Source organism: Aphelocoma coerulescens, chromosome 21, assembly GCF_041296385.1.
Source record: "Aphelocoma coerulescens isolate FSJ_1873_10779 chromosome 21, UR_Acoe_1.0, whole genome shotgun sequence".
NCBI lineage: Eukaryota > Metazoa > Chordata > Aves > Passeriformes > Corvidae > Aphelocoma > Aphelocoma coerulescens.
In genome coordinates this window covers 6,582,850-6,597,236 of record NC_091034.1, presented here as the reverse complement: position 1 = coordinate 6,597,236, position 14,387 = coordinate 6,582,850, and the positions used below count along the sequence as shown (strand labels likewise).

Below are 14,387 nucleotides of genomic sequence, written 5' to 3'. Positions count from 1 at the left end.
CGGACACACCGGACAGCCCGGACACACCGGACAGTCCCGGACAGTCCCGGACACACCGGACACACCGGACAGCCCGGACAGTCCCGGACACACCGGGACACACCGGACACACCGGACAGCCCCGGACACACCGGACACACCGGACAGCCCGGACAGTCCCGGACACACCGGGACACACCGGACACACCGGACAGCCCGGACAGTCCCGGACACACCGGACAGCCCGGACAGCCCCAGCCCCGCGGGTTGGGTGCGAGCCCAGGAGCCGACCCGCCCGTGTGCCACCAGCGTGGCCCTAGTGCTGCCTCTGCCTTCCTGCTCCGGCGAGGGCTCGGGCGGCCCCCAACCTCTGCCCACCCGCGCTGCGGTTGCGCCTCTCGCTCCTTCCACGCGTTAAGCGTCGCCTGTGGGTGGAAGGAGCGTGTGACGTGTGCCGGGAGCGGGGAACACATGTGTGTCGGGACAGGGAAGCACATGTGTGTCGGAGCAAGGGAGCACACGTGTGCCGGGACAGGGGAGCACACGCGTGTCGCTCGCCTGTGGCGCTCGGTGGGTTCGGGGCTCCGGTGCCCCGTGGCGCCCCGAGGATGCGCTCTCGTCCCGCGCGGTTGTCGCCCATCAGTCGCGCTCTCACGCCTGTGACTGCTGTCGGCGCGGGGCGTGTGCCCGCAGTTGACGCCGGGCAGGGCGCTGTGAGTGCTCACACACGCTCCGTGCCCGTGCGAGCGCGATCAGCGCCGCTCCCTGAGCCTGCTCCATTTCACCGCTGCCAGAAATCCAGCGGCGACAGGGAAAAAGCCCTCGCCCTACCGCCCCTCCTTGGCGGCGCGGCGGTCCGTGAACCCAGCAGTTTATCCTCCCCCCCCGCTCCCTCCCTCCCTCGCCGGCGCTGCCGCCGGGGCCGCGCCGCGCGCCCGCCCGTGCAGCAGCTCGGCTCGGCTCGGTTCGGCTGAGCTCGGCACGGCTCGGCTTGGCTCGGCACCATCAGCACAGCTCGGCTCGGCTTGGTTCGACTCGGTTCGGTTCTGTTCGGCACAGCTCGGTTCGGCTCGGCACGGTTCTGTTCGGCTGGACACGGCACATCCCGGCTCGGTTCGGCTGGGCTCAGCTGGGCTCGGATCAGCTCGGTTGTGCTCAGCTCGGCCGGGCTCGGTTGGACTCGCTCGGCTCGGCTCGGCTCGGCTCGGCCGATCCCGGCACATCCCGGCCGGTCTGGGCGCAGCGCGAGGGGGGAGGCGGGCGCTGTTCCTGGAAGAGCCCGGCCCGGGGAGTTGGTCACATTCTTGGCCGGGATTCAATGACTGAGGCAGACACCAACAAACAGAGGGGGGGAGGCGGAGGGCGGGAGGCTGAGCCCGCCTGCATTAGCTCAGCTCTCAGGCACTCTCAGTCACTGCTGGAAAGAGGAGCTGGGAGGATGTGTGCGCTCTCACCGCGGCTCCCCACGGCACAACGAGAGCGCCGGCAGAAATAAGGGAAGGAAGGCGAACCGAGAGCCGAGGAGCCCTCCCAGGCCGAGCAGAGGGACCACGAGGGGCAGCGGAGCCGCTCTTCGCCCGTGCGGAGCCCCCGCGCCGCTTTGGCAGTGCCGGAGATTTGGGCCTTTTCTCCTGCGTTGTTCCTTCCACAGACCGAGCGTTCTGCCTCCTCCTGCTTTTTACTTTCCTCCCCCGCGCCTTCCCTCGGTGGATATGGACAGAAGGGAGATCACTGCAGAGAAGCAGCAGCCGCCAGAACATATTTGAGCCCCGGGTGCTCGGAGCGTGGCACAGACTTTTTGTGTTTCTGTGGGTGGTGTGTGTGTGTGTGAGTGAGTGTGTGTTGGAGGTGTGGGAGGAGGGATTGGTTTGCCTGGGGGTTGGCTGAGGGGGTGAGTGCTCGGATGAAGACCTCTTTTTGCCGTGATTCTGTGCTCCATCGGGGCAGCTTGGAGACTTGGAGGGTTTGAAATTGTAACGCGAACCAAGAGAAAAGAAAGAAGAGAGAGACACGCATACAAAAGGATTTATTTCCTCTCCGTTAGTGGATTGCTGAGTGAAAAGGAGGAAAAACACAAGGGTGGGTTGTTTTATTTTGTTCATATTTTTCCTTAAAAAAAATCCCTTAAGTGGATTTGCACCAGGGTGGAAGATAACTGGGGATTTTTGCTGTTTGTTTTGGGAATAGAAACTAAAAAATGGAGACTGTAAGTAGAAGCAGCTTCCAGCCTCATCCAGGACTGCAGAAGACCTTGGAACAGTTTCATCTGAGCTCTATGAGCTCCCTGGGTGGCCCTGCTGCTTTCTCAGCACGATGGGCACAGGAGATGTATAAGAAAGACAATGGCAAAGACCCAGCGGAACCTGTACTGCATCTGCCCCCGATCCAGCCTCCTCCGGTCATGCCTGGTCCCTTCTTCATGCCCTCGGACAGATCCACAGAGAGGTGCGAGACCATCCTGGAAGGAGAAACCATCTCCTGCTTCGTGGTGGGCGGAGAGAAGCGGCTTTGCTTGCCCCAGATCCTGAACTCGGTGCTCAGGGACTTCTCCCTGCAGCAGATTAATTCGGTGTGTGATGAGCTACATATTTACTGCTCCAGATGCACTGCTGACCAGCTGGAAATCCTCAAAGTCATGGGCATCCTGCCCTTCTCCGCTCCTTCCTGCGGGCTCATCACGAAAACTGATGCTGAGAGGCTTTGTAACGCTTTGCTTTATGGTGGCACCTATCCTCCCCACTGCAAGAAGGAATTCTCTAGCACAATTGAGCTGGAGCTCACGGAGAAGAGCTTCAAGGTGTATCATGAGTGCTTTGGGAAGTGTAAGGGACTCCTGGTGCCAGAGCTTTACAGTAACCCCAGCGCAGCCTGCATCCAGTGCTTGGACTGCAGGCTCATGTACCCACCTCACAAATTTGTGGTCCACTCTCACAAATCGCTGGAAAACAGGACTTGCCACTGGGGCTTTGACTCTGCAAACTGGAGATCCTATATCCTCCTCAGCCAGGATTATACTGGGAAAGAGGAGAAAGCTAGACTGGGCCAGCTCTTAGATGAAATGAAAGAAAAATTTGACTATAACAACAAATACAAGAGGAAAGCCCCCCGGGTAAGTGGTGCCTGTAATTTTAAAGGGGGCGGGGGGGGGGGATTTCGGTAACATTTATCGATATACCCAAATTGTTGCCAGCTGCTTTCCCTTGGAGTCATTTAGCAATTTTAATCGTGTTCTCCATTCTCCCCGTGTGTGTGTTGCTGTGAAGCAGCAGCGCTTGAGATGGCACGTTTATTTCTCCGGTTGTGTTCTGAGCACGGTGGTTGGAGTTTGTTTAAATTACGTATGTGTATTTGTATATTTTACTATACGTGGACCCTGGTCTTTGAAGCCCATCACCCTGCCCCAGACTTTATCTGGAAGTGCGTGAGTTCGGCTCTTAAGGGCTTCTTCACTCAGGGGTCAAGGCAAGGGAGAAGCCAGAAAAAAGGAGCAGGTACTGGTGGCTCCAGACACAAGTCCGTGCACTCCTCTGGTCGATTGAGTGTCGCCAGGGATGGAGGTGGGGGTTAATGCTCTGAATGGTTGTATGGAAATAAAATGTGCCTGTTAAGAAAAAAATCGTGCCGGTAGTGCAGGTTACGGGTTTTCAGATGAAGAGTGCAGAACGTGAATGGAGAAGTCCCTGCTTTTAGAGTATCCCTGTGGAGCCTAAATTTCCTCAGCAGACAGGCTTTTGTATATTGGATTATGTATACATCCAGCAAATGACTCTGTCTAGGGCCAGCTGCAGCAGCTCCTTAAGGTATTCCATGCCGTGCTGTGCTGAGCCAGACAGCTAAAGCACATTTTTTTTTTAGGTGTCGCTTGTTTTTCTTTCAGTCTGAGCTGCCTTTAGATCCCAGAATCCCTGGTGTGTGGGTGGGAGGCTGCCTTGGCATCTGGCACCGGTCCTGCTCCATGGGCAGCAGTGCCACAAGGCCTTGAGGACTCCCAGACAGCGGGATGTCTGTCTGGCTCCTGGCGATGGTGCAACTGGCTGGGGATGAGCAATTCTGCTTCCTGCTCCTTTCCCCCGGCGCAAGGGGAAAGCAAACTCCTGCCTCCCGAGTTTTCCCCTGCGGGTTTGTTGGTTGGGCTCTGCCTCATTGTCAGAGATTTCCAAACTTTGGGTTTTTATGTCTGGAGTGGAAGGGCAGTACACAAGCCTGGAAAAGAGAAGCAATATTTAAAGCCCACGGTGAAAACTCTCAATTAACTTACCAAATACCTGTTTAAAGGGTCAGCCACGCACTCTGACTAAGGTAGAGCTTTTATTTCTAAAAAAGTGCAACAAGAATACGCAAACAAACCCCAGATTTTTTAAAAAATATGCTGTGCAAACAGTACAGTAATTCCACAACCAGCCTAGGAGGCCTAGTGAGCCCATCTGACTGGGCTCCACACTTCTGGATTAGGGAGCAGAGTCTCACTTTTCCAGTTCCAGTTTCTCTCCTGGCCCCCGGCTCAGTCCTTGTCTTCACCCCTCCTTTTCCTCCCCAGAGTGTCAGGATGCTGTGACAAAGCTGGGCTGTAATGAGGCACATTATCCCCGTGGTTGGAGGTGGATGTGTTTTTAATGGCTTGTCTATTCTCCGTCAGTCATGTGCTGAGATGGAATGGTGGGATAGATCTACATGGATGTGAGAGGAGAATATGGCTCTCAAACTGGAAACATTTTTCATGCTGGGAAAGGAATTTCCTAGGGCATGCTTCGTTTGGGAAGTAAAATTAAAAAACCTCCACATTCTTGTTGTAGAAAGGTCCTGTGCCCCTGACTTGGTCATTTCCAGAGTTTTATTAAAATGAATGTTAGTAGAGGAGTACTTTCCTTTTCTTGCAAGGCTTTTTCAGTGTTCTCTTCAGCTGCATCATTTATCCAACACCCCAGGCGAGGCTGCAGGACGAGAACAAGAAAAGATTACTAAACCTTGGCTGTGCCTCAGTTTTTTTGGGGACCCTTTCATGGGTCCTAGTTCCGAATATGAGAAGCACTCTTCCCTCACCCTCCAAAATCTGCCTGGAGCGCAGCACTTCTTGCAAGAGTGAGTTAAAGTTATCTAATAGTGAACGCCAAAAATTCTGTGAGGAAATGGTGGCCATCTATTTTTTGGAAAATTTTGCCAGAAATCCATCATGGTGAAATGCTAAGTCGCCTGCATAAATTCATTTGGAAGGTGGCAAGGGGTGAGGTGGGGAAGAATAGAGCGGTGTCTGCTCAGACGATGGGGTAGAGAAAACAGAATGTTTTATCTCATATTAAGTTTCAAGGCTTTTGAGCTGCCTTCAGGACGCTTCTATTGAACCAGTGCAGTCCTGAGGAGACCCTGACAGTGCTGGCAGTGTTTTGTACGCTTATCCTTCCTTTTCCTGAAGTCTTTTTCCACTGGGCTTAGCCAACGGATATCATATGCTAAGGTCATTTGTGTTGTAGCAGTGTGTGCGGATAATTATGGAGAGATTTAATCAGGCTCTAAGATTGGTAGGCTGTGGCCAGGGGCAAGTAACATTGGAGTAAAGTTTAGATGCCTAGTGAGGAAATGACAGGATGGTCCCATTCCATGTGTGTTAAATCCTTTGTGGGTTTTGTGTGTCTGTGGGGTTCTGGCTGTCTCTGGGGATGAAAGGGTGAAGCACATGTGTCTTTGTGGTGGGCTTCCTTTTTGATGTAGATCTCAGCTTTGCTTTGTTCTGTTTCGTACAGAGGTGTTCCTGTGCCCTCTGTGTGTGGTGTGCCATAAGCTGCTGTGTCAGATATTGGGTTTTCTGCTTTCAGGAGTGGCCTTATTTTTTCAGCTTCTCAATTTATTTATTTTTCTCTGTGTGTACACTCACTGTGTTGTGTGGTGTGTTTGCCCTGGGGTTCTGGTAGTATGTTGGTAGCATGGGATGCATATGACCAATTTTATGGCTGTTTAAGCAGCAGTGAGTGTTTTGACCTTTTCATGTGTCTCCATGAGGTTTCTGTGATGAGGTCTGGAGATTTCTGCCAGCACAGCTCTGCCTTTTAAGGGTCTGACTTAAATGGAGGAGCTGGGTTGGCACAAGCCCCTGATGCAGATTCAGCGTAGTGGCAGAACTGCCTTTTTTTCCTCTCTTTTTTTTTTGTTTCCCTTTTCCTTTTTTTTTCCTTGGTGTGGTTTTAAAGCTTTGCTACAAGGTGTAGCTTTTTCTAGATATTTCATTCCCAGTGCATATTTCTCTGTACATGAAGTATCTGTAGTGCATATCCATCCGTCTGTACCAGGAGATGGATGTGTAGCTGCAGAGGTCTCATCTCTCGGTCAGCGGTGTTGGTTGAACAAGACTCCTGTTACCTGGTCTTGCAACTTGCAGAAGAATCCTTTGTCTAGACCTGTGTGGAGCCAGCAAAGGGTCTTAACCAAAAGCTGGAGGGAGTTGTGACAGCTGGAGCCCCCCACTAGAGCAGGGACCATAAAGGCCTCAGTCACTATCCTTACCCTCTTTTAAAATTTTGGTTTTTATAACTTCCTTGTTCATGCTTGGATGAGTAATTGACTGTCCATAAGGTCTTTCACCTTCCTGCCACTTCCCAAAGCTCTTTCTTTTCTTGAGCCCTATAACTTCTCCATTTTACTTATTTTGTATCCTTCACTGGGGGTTCCACCTTCCCATGCAGGGTTTATTGTGCTTTGCTTTCTCTCTGCACCAACACGGCTTTTACTTGTGTGGGTGTCCTGTTTCCCTACCTGTCTCATTTCATCCACCATGCACGGAGCACAACCATTACATTCTGGGGTGTTTCTAGAAATTAAAAATGTGAATAACCTGATGGGGTTGCAAAACAGGGTCCTAGATATCCACCATCAGTGCCAAAGCCTTTTCCTTGGGCTCAGCCGCTGGTGCCTGGTGCGTGCTCTCCTGTGGGACTGATGTGGCTTCAGTGTGTCTGTGGCACTGCTCTCCTCTCCCGTGTGACAGACAGCTCCCTGCTTGCCTCACATCAGGATGCTCCACTCGCACAGAATTAATTCAGACGCAGCCCTGAAGGCTTTGTTGGTTGCTATTTCCAGAAGAGGAGGGTGGGTTTGACTGTGTCTGTTTCTAACCTTTTTTCTCCAATGCTGAACCGAGCAACATTTCACAGCGCTTTGAGATTCCCCACCCGTGTGCCAGACATCTGTGCCCTGAGCAGGACTGGCTGTGAGCAGGGCCCAGGAGAGCCAGAGCTGTCCTTGCACGCGTGTGAGCACACCCACACACCCAGTGCTGCCGTGTTCCCACGGTTCAAGTCCCAGCAGCACTTCTATGAAGTAGCTGGAAGCCAGAAGCAGCATTCTGGGTACTGACACACAAATGAGCACATGAGGCCTCCCACTTTATTTCACAATGCCTCCCAACCCAGTGCTGCCACAACATGCAGCTCGCTCAGCTGGAGGAAGGTTTAGCCAGGTCAAGTGTGCAGCCAAATCAAAGAACCCAAATTGCTGCGAGTGGAGCGGCGCGGCGCTGGCGCGGCTGGAGGGAGGACGTGGGCTTTTAGGTGCTGCCCAGTGGTTGCTGTGCTGTGCTTTATGGCCACCTGAAAGGCTGCAGGAGTAGGGCTGGAATGTGTGTCTTATCCTAAAGTCCTGCCTTCTGGCAGTAGTAACCTTTATGTGTTAATAGGGTATATCCTATGGTGGGTGTAGCAGAGAGGTTCTGAGTTTATTCCCTGGCAGTGGTGTTCAGACTGCAGGATGGATTTATTCTTGATGCAAACTGACGCAAGAAATACTGTTGGAAAATTTTTGCCCGAGAACTGAGGGTTCAGTTGTTTTCCCATGGAATATTGAAGTCCTGTTTTCTACTTGATGTCCAAGAATTGTTTTAGAGATGCTCCAGTAAAAATTTAGAAGTCCCTAAAACAAAAACATTGACGTCTTGGGGCAGTAGCTTAGTTAAGAAGCCTTTTACAGCTTAAAAGTTGAACTTCAAAAGTGACACCAGCCTGAATGAAATCCCATGTACCTGGGGAGATGTCAGTGTTTAAGCAAACATCAGCAGTTTTTCTCAACCGTGCAAACAGTTTTACAGATGTTGTAGGTCGAGAACAAAGCAGCAGGTACGTGCATGTGTGTTGGACAAAGAGTGTGCTGCGAATGATCTAATGGTGTTGAGTCAACCATGGCTCTCTCCTGCTGCAGAAGAGTTCCTAAAGTCAGTTCTCTTGAATTAGGGAGGGAATTATATGCAATCCTGCTTTTGAAAATCGCTGCCTAAAATATTTAAACCTCTGCCTCTCCCTCCATTGTCTGGGCTGTCTCTCTCGCTTGCCTCTCCATTTCTGTGGTTTCGGGCTTGGGCGTGTGTTCTGCCCAAACAGTAGTGTGCTTTGAAGATGCGTGTAAACACCGCTTACTTTTTGGATGTGCTGGGAGCCCGACACCTGGTCCCTGGCAGGCTGAGAGCCCAGGTATCGCTGGCTGGGGCTGGCTGACCCGGGAGGGTGTGTTTGCACTTGCTGAGAGGCGCCTTTGGATCGGTGTTGTAAAAGCATCTGGAGGCGTCTGCGCCAGGCTGCTCCAAGCGTGTCCGGGCAGCGCAGCAGCGCTGGGCTGGAGCCTCTCGTTCCTTATCTGCACCCCCAGCACCAGCACTGCCAGAGCAGGGGGGCTCCAGGGTCACAGGCATTGGGTGTCTACAGAGATGCAGTGTGCAGTCTCACTGAAAACTCACCTTATGTTCATCTGCTGGCAGAGTAATTTCACCCAAGCGAAGGGTTTGAATGTCCCCAGTGCCGTAAGGAGTGGGCTGGCTCTTACTGGGGATCACTGGTGATTGAACTCACATTGCTGACTCAGCTGGCCAGACTGCTTTGCCATCACATGAGGAGCTGTGTCTCCATGTGTGAAGTATTAAGACAGAGATTTTTTTTCTAAAAAATATTTGGCTTGGTTTGGTTGTTTTGGTTTTATTTTAAAGCACACTTTGGACTTGACACTGTAATTCTTACTTAAGAGGGAACTGTCGTGGAAGAGTTACAGCAAAACCAATAGGAGGATTTTGGAAAAAATTAGACAAAAATGACTTATACTGGATTGTGGAGAATCTACTGATAGAATCCCATCAATTACTAGGCTGATCTATTTTAGCTGAGTGGCCGTAGAGCACTTAATTCAGATTAATCTTCACATACAGGAAGCATTACTTTAAAATGTAGGAATATAGCATGTTTTTGTTTGAAGTCTGTCAATTAAAGCATGTGTGCTAATGACACATTTTATTAGATAATATCTACTTTGCATATGTTTTGTGTATCTGGGTAATGTGTAGTATGAATTAATAAATCAGCACCAGTTTTTTAATGCTATTCCACTCTCTGTCTACAATACAGGCAGTGTATATTCTTGGAAAATAATTTCAAAGAAGCAGGTTTGCTCTGAAAAGATGTGCTCTGGTCCCTTCCCTCCTCCTTTACACCTTGTGCAGTCTTGTATGCCTTACATTTCATTGTCAGCATAGAGATTCAGACTCAAATTGTTACTGAAATCACCTTCTCCGTATCTTCTGGAGCACCAGAGGTTAATCTGAAGGTTTGGGGCTTTGGAGCCGGTTCTACAGCTCCCACTCAAGCAATCAGCCCACAGTAATTGGAACCAGTTCACCCACAAACCACAGCAGACTCGTGTGTAATAGACTCCTTCCTGTGTGTTGACTGGCAGTAGTGGCAGAGACCAGGGACAGACTCTGAACCAGGATGTCCCAGTGCTGAGGCAGAGTGGCTTCACCAAGTTTATGGCCTTAGCTGGTGTTTACAGGACTGTGCTGACTCTGAGACCCTGTAGTTCTGCTACTTGAAGTATTTTCATTTTGCTCATTAATGAGGATTTGGTTTAGTAGACATTTGGTGCTCTGATCCTGGTGGACCTCACTGAATGGGGCAACTGAGAGCTGGCTTCAGACTGAAGGGGTTTTGTCTGTTGGTCACTACATGCAAGATTTGGTTTTAAGGTTGTGGTAGAGATCTACCACAGAGATCTTCTCTTCCTGTATTTAGGATTTGTCCTTTTTTGTTTGTTTGTTTTTTTAACAATGAAGAAGTATGTCTAAGGTTGGGATAAGGATCAGCCTTTTTTGCTGATGCAAATTCAAGGACCATAAGCTTGGCCTCAGAGTTAAATCTGACGCAGTTCATGGAGTGTGCAGCTTTCCTTGGCGTTGGGGACTCCTGCTGGCTGATAGAGACTGGCCCCTCTGCACTGAGATAACGATTTTGCTTTGACTTTTGGTTGGATGAGGTGACGAAAACACTGATACTAACTCAAGCTCTGATCCTGTCAGTGTGTGATGGACAGAGCTCTTCTGGGAGCCAATGGGAATTCCCATGTGTGGAGCTCTTATCATCGCCTCCATCTATGGTTTGGTTGCTATCATGTAAGATTGGGCTTCTCCAAGCAGTGGATGCATATTAACACAACCTGATAAGCTGCAGAGACATATGTGCTGTGAAATGAGACAGGTCCTGCCATCCTAACTCAGGCAGTCTTGTTCTAACAGTCCTGTTTAAAGAGTCAGGGAAAATGTACCCGAGGCTGGAGATTCTATGGGTATGTAAAAATTGCAGCATCATTCTGTATGCTGGAGGTAAACAGCAAAGTAGCTAATCAATAACGTAGGCTCTGGCTTTGTTGTTTATTGATTTCTGTACAGTTACCTTTGCACATGCTTTGTAGAAAATGGGACTTTTATGTTTGGTTTTCTGTAGATTTTTTTTCTTTTTTCTTGAAGAAAAAATGGAAGCTGTTTCTGTTTTGGTATGAGAATCAGTGCCACTGGAAGCACAAGGACTACTCAGGCTTTAAGGATTAAAAGACAGCAGCAATATCAACAAGATAAGGTAGAGCCTGGTGCTTGTCTTTTCCTGGGGAAGACTTCAGTGATGGATTCGGGGGTCGTGGTACCCTGGGCTTTGTTCCTCGCCCGCTGTTCACTCAGTGGTATCGTTTTATAGAATAAGGTCATTGACTTGGATTGCTTCTTGGTTTCTCAACTCTTTTCACCAGCCAGTTTGTGTAATGTCTGTCTGAAACATTGAGTAAGGGCATTGAAATAGCAGACAGGATATCAAGTGTTCGGAAGTCTGGGTTAAGTATAACAGACAGTTCTGGCTGGTGAAAGGGGAGCAGCCCCTGGAGCTCTCTCACAGCTCAGTCTCTGTGGAAACAGCAGACTCGGGGCTCTGCATCCCTGTTCCAGCTCTTCCCCTCTGTTCCCTCCACACCCATATAATTAATCGTGTGTGGGTGCACCTCTTTTCTAGATATGTCTTCCTTGTTTCTTAGTGGCACAGAATTGTATGTAATAATGTCTCTTTCTAAGGATTACATAAGTTGAAGATGATTTCTCCACTGGGAGAATTATGCAAGTTTAAACTGAAATGTATTTAGAAAGCTTTTATGTGTGTGTTTTCTGACTTGCAATGCAGAGGGTGATTTATTTGCATCCTTAATTGAACAACATCTGTTGGGGTTGGAAGAAAAACCATTTCATATCTTTTCACTGTCATATCCTGCATTTTTATTAAGTCCTCTACCCCCTCCACTTCCCACATTACCTGTGTTACAGGTGGTGATTTTTGTCCAGGTAGATCAGCCAGGCACTCACGTGGGACATCCTTCTGGGCTCTGCAGCACTGTTGATGCATATCTGCTGTAGTGTTTTCTTTCAGTTGTTGGATTTCAGGGAATCATGCAATCATTGAGGCTGGAAAAGACCTCTGGGATCCTGGAGTCCAGCCACTGATCGCCACCTTGTCTAGAGACACTTGAGTGCTGTGTAAGAAGTCGTTGCCTTTATTACCATTAAAAAGTCTGAAATGCCTCTGTAATGCTGCTCTTGGTATTCTTTGACCATTTATTAAGGAAGTTCTGCCCTTGAGCAAAATCAAAGTTTGTGTCCCAGGAGAAGAAAGCACTGCAGTCAAGAGTGTTTATTGAACTTGAAGAGGGTGAAACAACTTCTTGTTTCAGTGTGAATTTCTGTGGGAGGCTCTTTGTGTGACCGAGTCCTGGCACCCGTACCCATTCCAGAGGGTGCACAGGTCTGGAGAGCTGGTCCTGCAGTTCCACTGGCATTGGGAGAGTCATTCTCTTTCCATCCCTGGGGAATACTGGAGTGCTGCACTCATGGTGCTGGGAGCTGCTGTTTCCAGGATCGAGCTCACAAAATTAATTCTGCTGAGTAGTAAAAAACACAGGTTGCACAGGCATCCTGCTGCTTACTGAGACAGAGGTGGCAGTAGTACCAGTTAGAAGCAGTGAATTACTTTCAATAATTAAAAAACTAACTATTAAATTTTTCTAGGTTCTGTATTTTTTCACTCTACAAAATCCTCAAGATTGTTCAGGTTTACCTATTCATAGCAGTAAAATAAGTTTTATAGCTTTTATAAAAAGTAATGGACTAAAAAGGTAGAAAATGTACAATATTAAGGCTAAAGTATGGTTTGATTTTGGTAACCTTCATTGATGTAGTGGATTTCAGACTTACACTTCTGTTATTGTGAATTATATGTCAAACAGGCTTTTCTGAAGCACCATCATTCCACAGTTGGAAAACTTATCTGAGTTGAAAGATAACAGTCATCCAAAAAAAAAAAAAAATTGCCATTCTTAACTCCCCACTGGCAGTTCCAGTTTATTCAGTGAATTATCTCACCCATGCTGGTATAATTTAGAAATATTCCTTTGAAATAACTGTATTTAGAGTGGTGCAGAGCTGCTGGGAGAAGTAAATCAGCCTCAGAGGAGCACAGACTGCAGCATCAGGTCCATCATTGATATTTCTTTGTTCCCATTCAGTCACTAATAAGAAACATGGCATGCAATGAGTCCTTGCACTAATATAGCCAAAGATTTACTTTCATTTGGCTTTTTGCCCTTTTTTTACCACAACAGTGGAGTTTTTTGTAAAACCAGGGGAGCCAAATAACCTTTGGGCCATATTTAGTGGCAGACAGTGATAAAAGTGGAGTAAAGTGCTCTCTTTTCCTATCCATGAATATGCAGAACTACTGCTCAAAGGCCTTGGCCCTCACAGCCTGCAAATTTGATACTCCTTTTCTAAAACCTTAATTTCTAAAAACATTTCTGTGACAATCTTTTTTTATAATGGATTCATTGATCTTTCTTTTGCCCTGTTGATTCTAGAGCAAAGGTATTGCACTGAAGGCTACTGAGTTCTGAAGGAAAAAATTAAATTATATTTTTATTATTATATGGCTTTATACTTTTATTATATAAAATTGTGAATACAAAATAAAAGTAAATCAGTAATTTTGAGGGGAAAAAGGAGTAGAGGGACTTGGCAGTTCCTTAACTACTCTTTGCTTGTATTTGTTGTATGACTTTCTTCATTATTTGTAGCATTAACTTATTCATGTGTCTTTTAAGTAAATTTGGTCTTTTTGCAGTTTTTTGGCAATTAACCCAGCTGTGATGAGGCTTGAAAGAATATCATCTGCACACCTGTTTAATGTTAAAGATGAGGCATTCAGTGCTTTGTGGCTTTAGCTTGAAATTCAAGTTGCTTTGAGTCATCCCTTTAGTCTTTTGTTTGGGTGGAAAAAAGGAGTGGCAGCAAAGGGCCTGCAGCTAAGAAATGAAAGAGTTGAATTAGGTTTTAGAAATGTTAGTCTTGGCATTTGGGCCATTTGCATTTGTAGAGATCGTCACGCTTCGCTTTAGTTGGGGTTGAGCAGTTCGGAGCTGGGGATGGGGAATGTTCCACGTCTCTGTCCCAGTCACTCCGCAGAGGCACTGGGACAGTGGGGAGGAAGGAGCTGGAGTGGGAGCTGTGGGCTCACCTTCCACCGCATTCCCTCATGGGGATTATTGCCTCACCTGTATTTCCATGCTGTGGTGCACAACTGACTCGTTTTTTTCGACAGCAGCTTCTAATTCTGTGACCCAGAGGACTCTCCACTCTTTAAATCACAAACTGAGTCCATGGGACACAAACTGCTACCAAAGAATCGCAGTGTTCTCTTTGTTTCCCTTGTTCTGGGTTATTTTGTGAAGCTTCATGAGTTCCTGCAGCTCCAGGAGAAGCGGCAGTGGCACAAGCAGAGGGGACAGCGTGTGGGGAGGTTCCCAGCAGGAACATCTTCCCTGGAATCATGGCTGAGAATTGTGTGAGCAGCCCAAGCTTATGTGGCATCACTGCACTGCTTAGTCCCTGCACTTCCATTGGTGTACTCATGGTGAGCTTTAACTCCTGCCATTAGAGAAAAAAGAGAATATTCTAAATGTCCCTGTGCTCCAGACCTTGAGGCTCTTTTACCCAGTTCTCTTGGCCTGGGATGCAGCCAGGATCATCCATGTGGCATCAATGCTGTCAGGGAAACCCTGCCAGGGTTCGATGCAGGGAAAGG

At 48.4% G+C, this 14,387-nt stretch overlaps 1 protein-coding gene across 1 annotated transcript in view; it reads left to right on the top strand.

Annotated features, from left to right (window-relative positions):
* Positions 1 to 951: 951 nt before the first annotated feature.
* The window catches only part of SKI (SKI proto-oncogene), a 101,942-nt gene continuing 88,506 nt past the window's right edge, over positions 952 to 14,387 (top strand). Inside the window, exons 1-2 of the mRNA XM_069035135.1 lie at positions 952 to 2,058; positions 2,167 to 3,088. Coding sequence (XP_068891236.1) covers positions 2,177 to 3,088 — 912 coding nt within the window. The 5' untranslated portion in view covers positions 952 to 2,058; positions 2,167 to 2,176. The remainder of the gene's footprint in view (positions 2,059 to 2,166; positions 3,089 to 14,387) is intronic.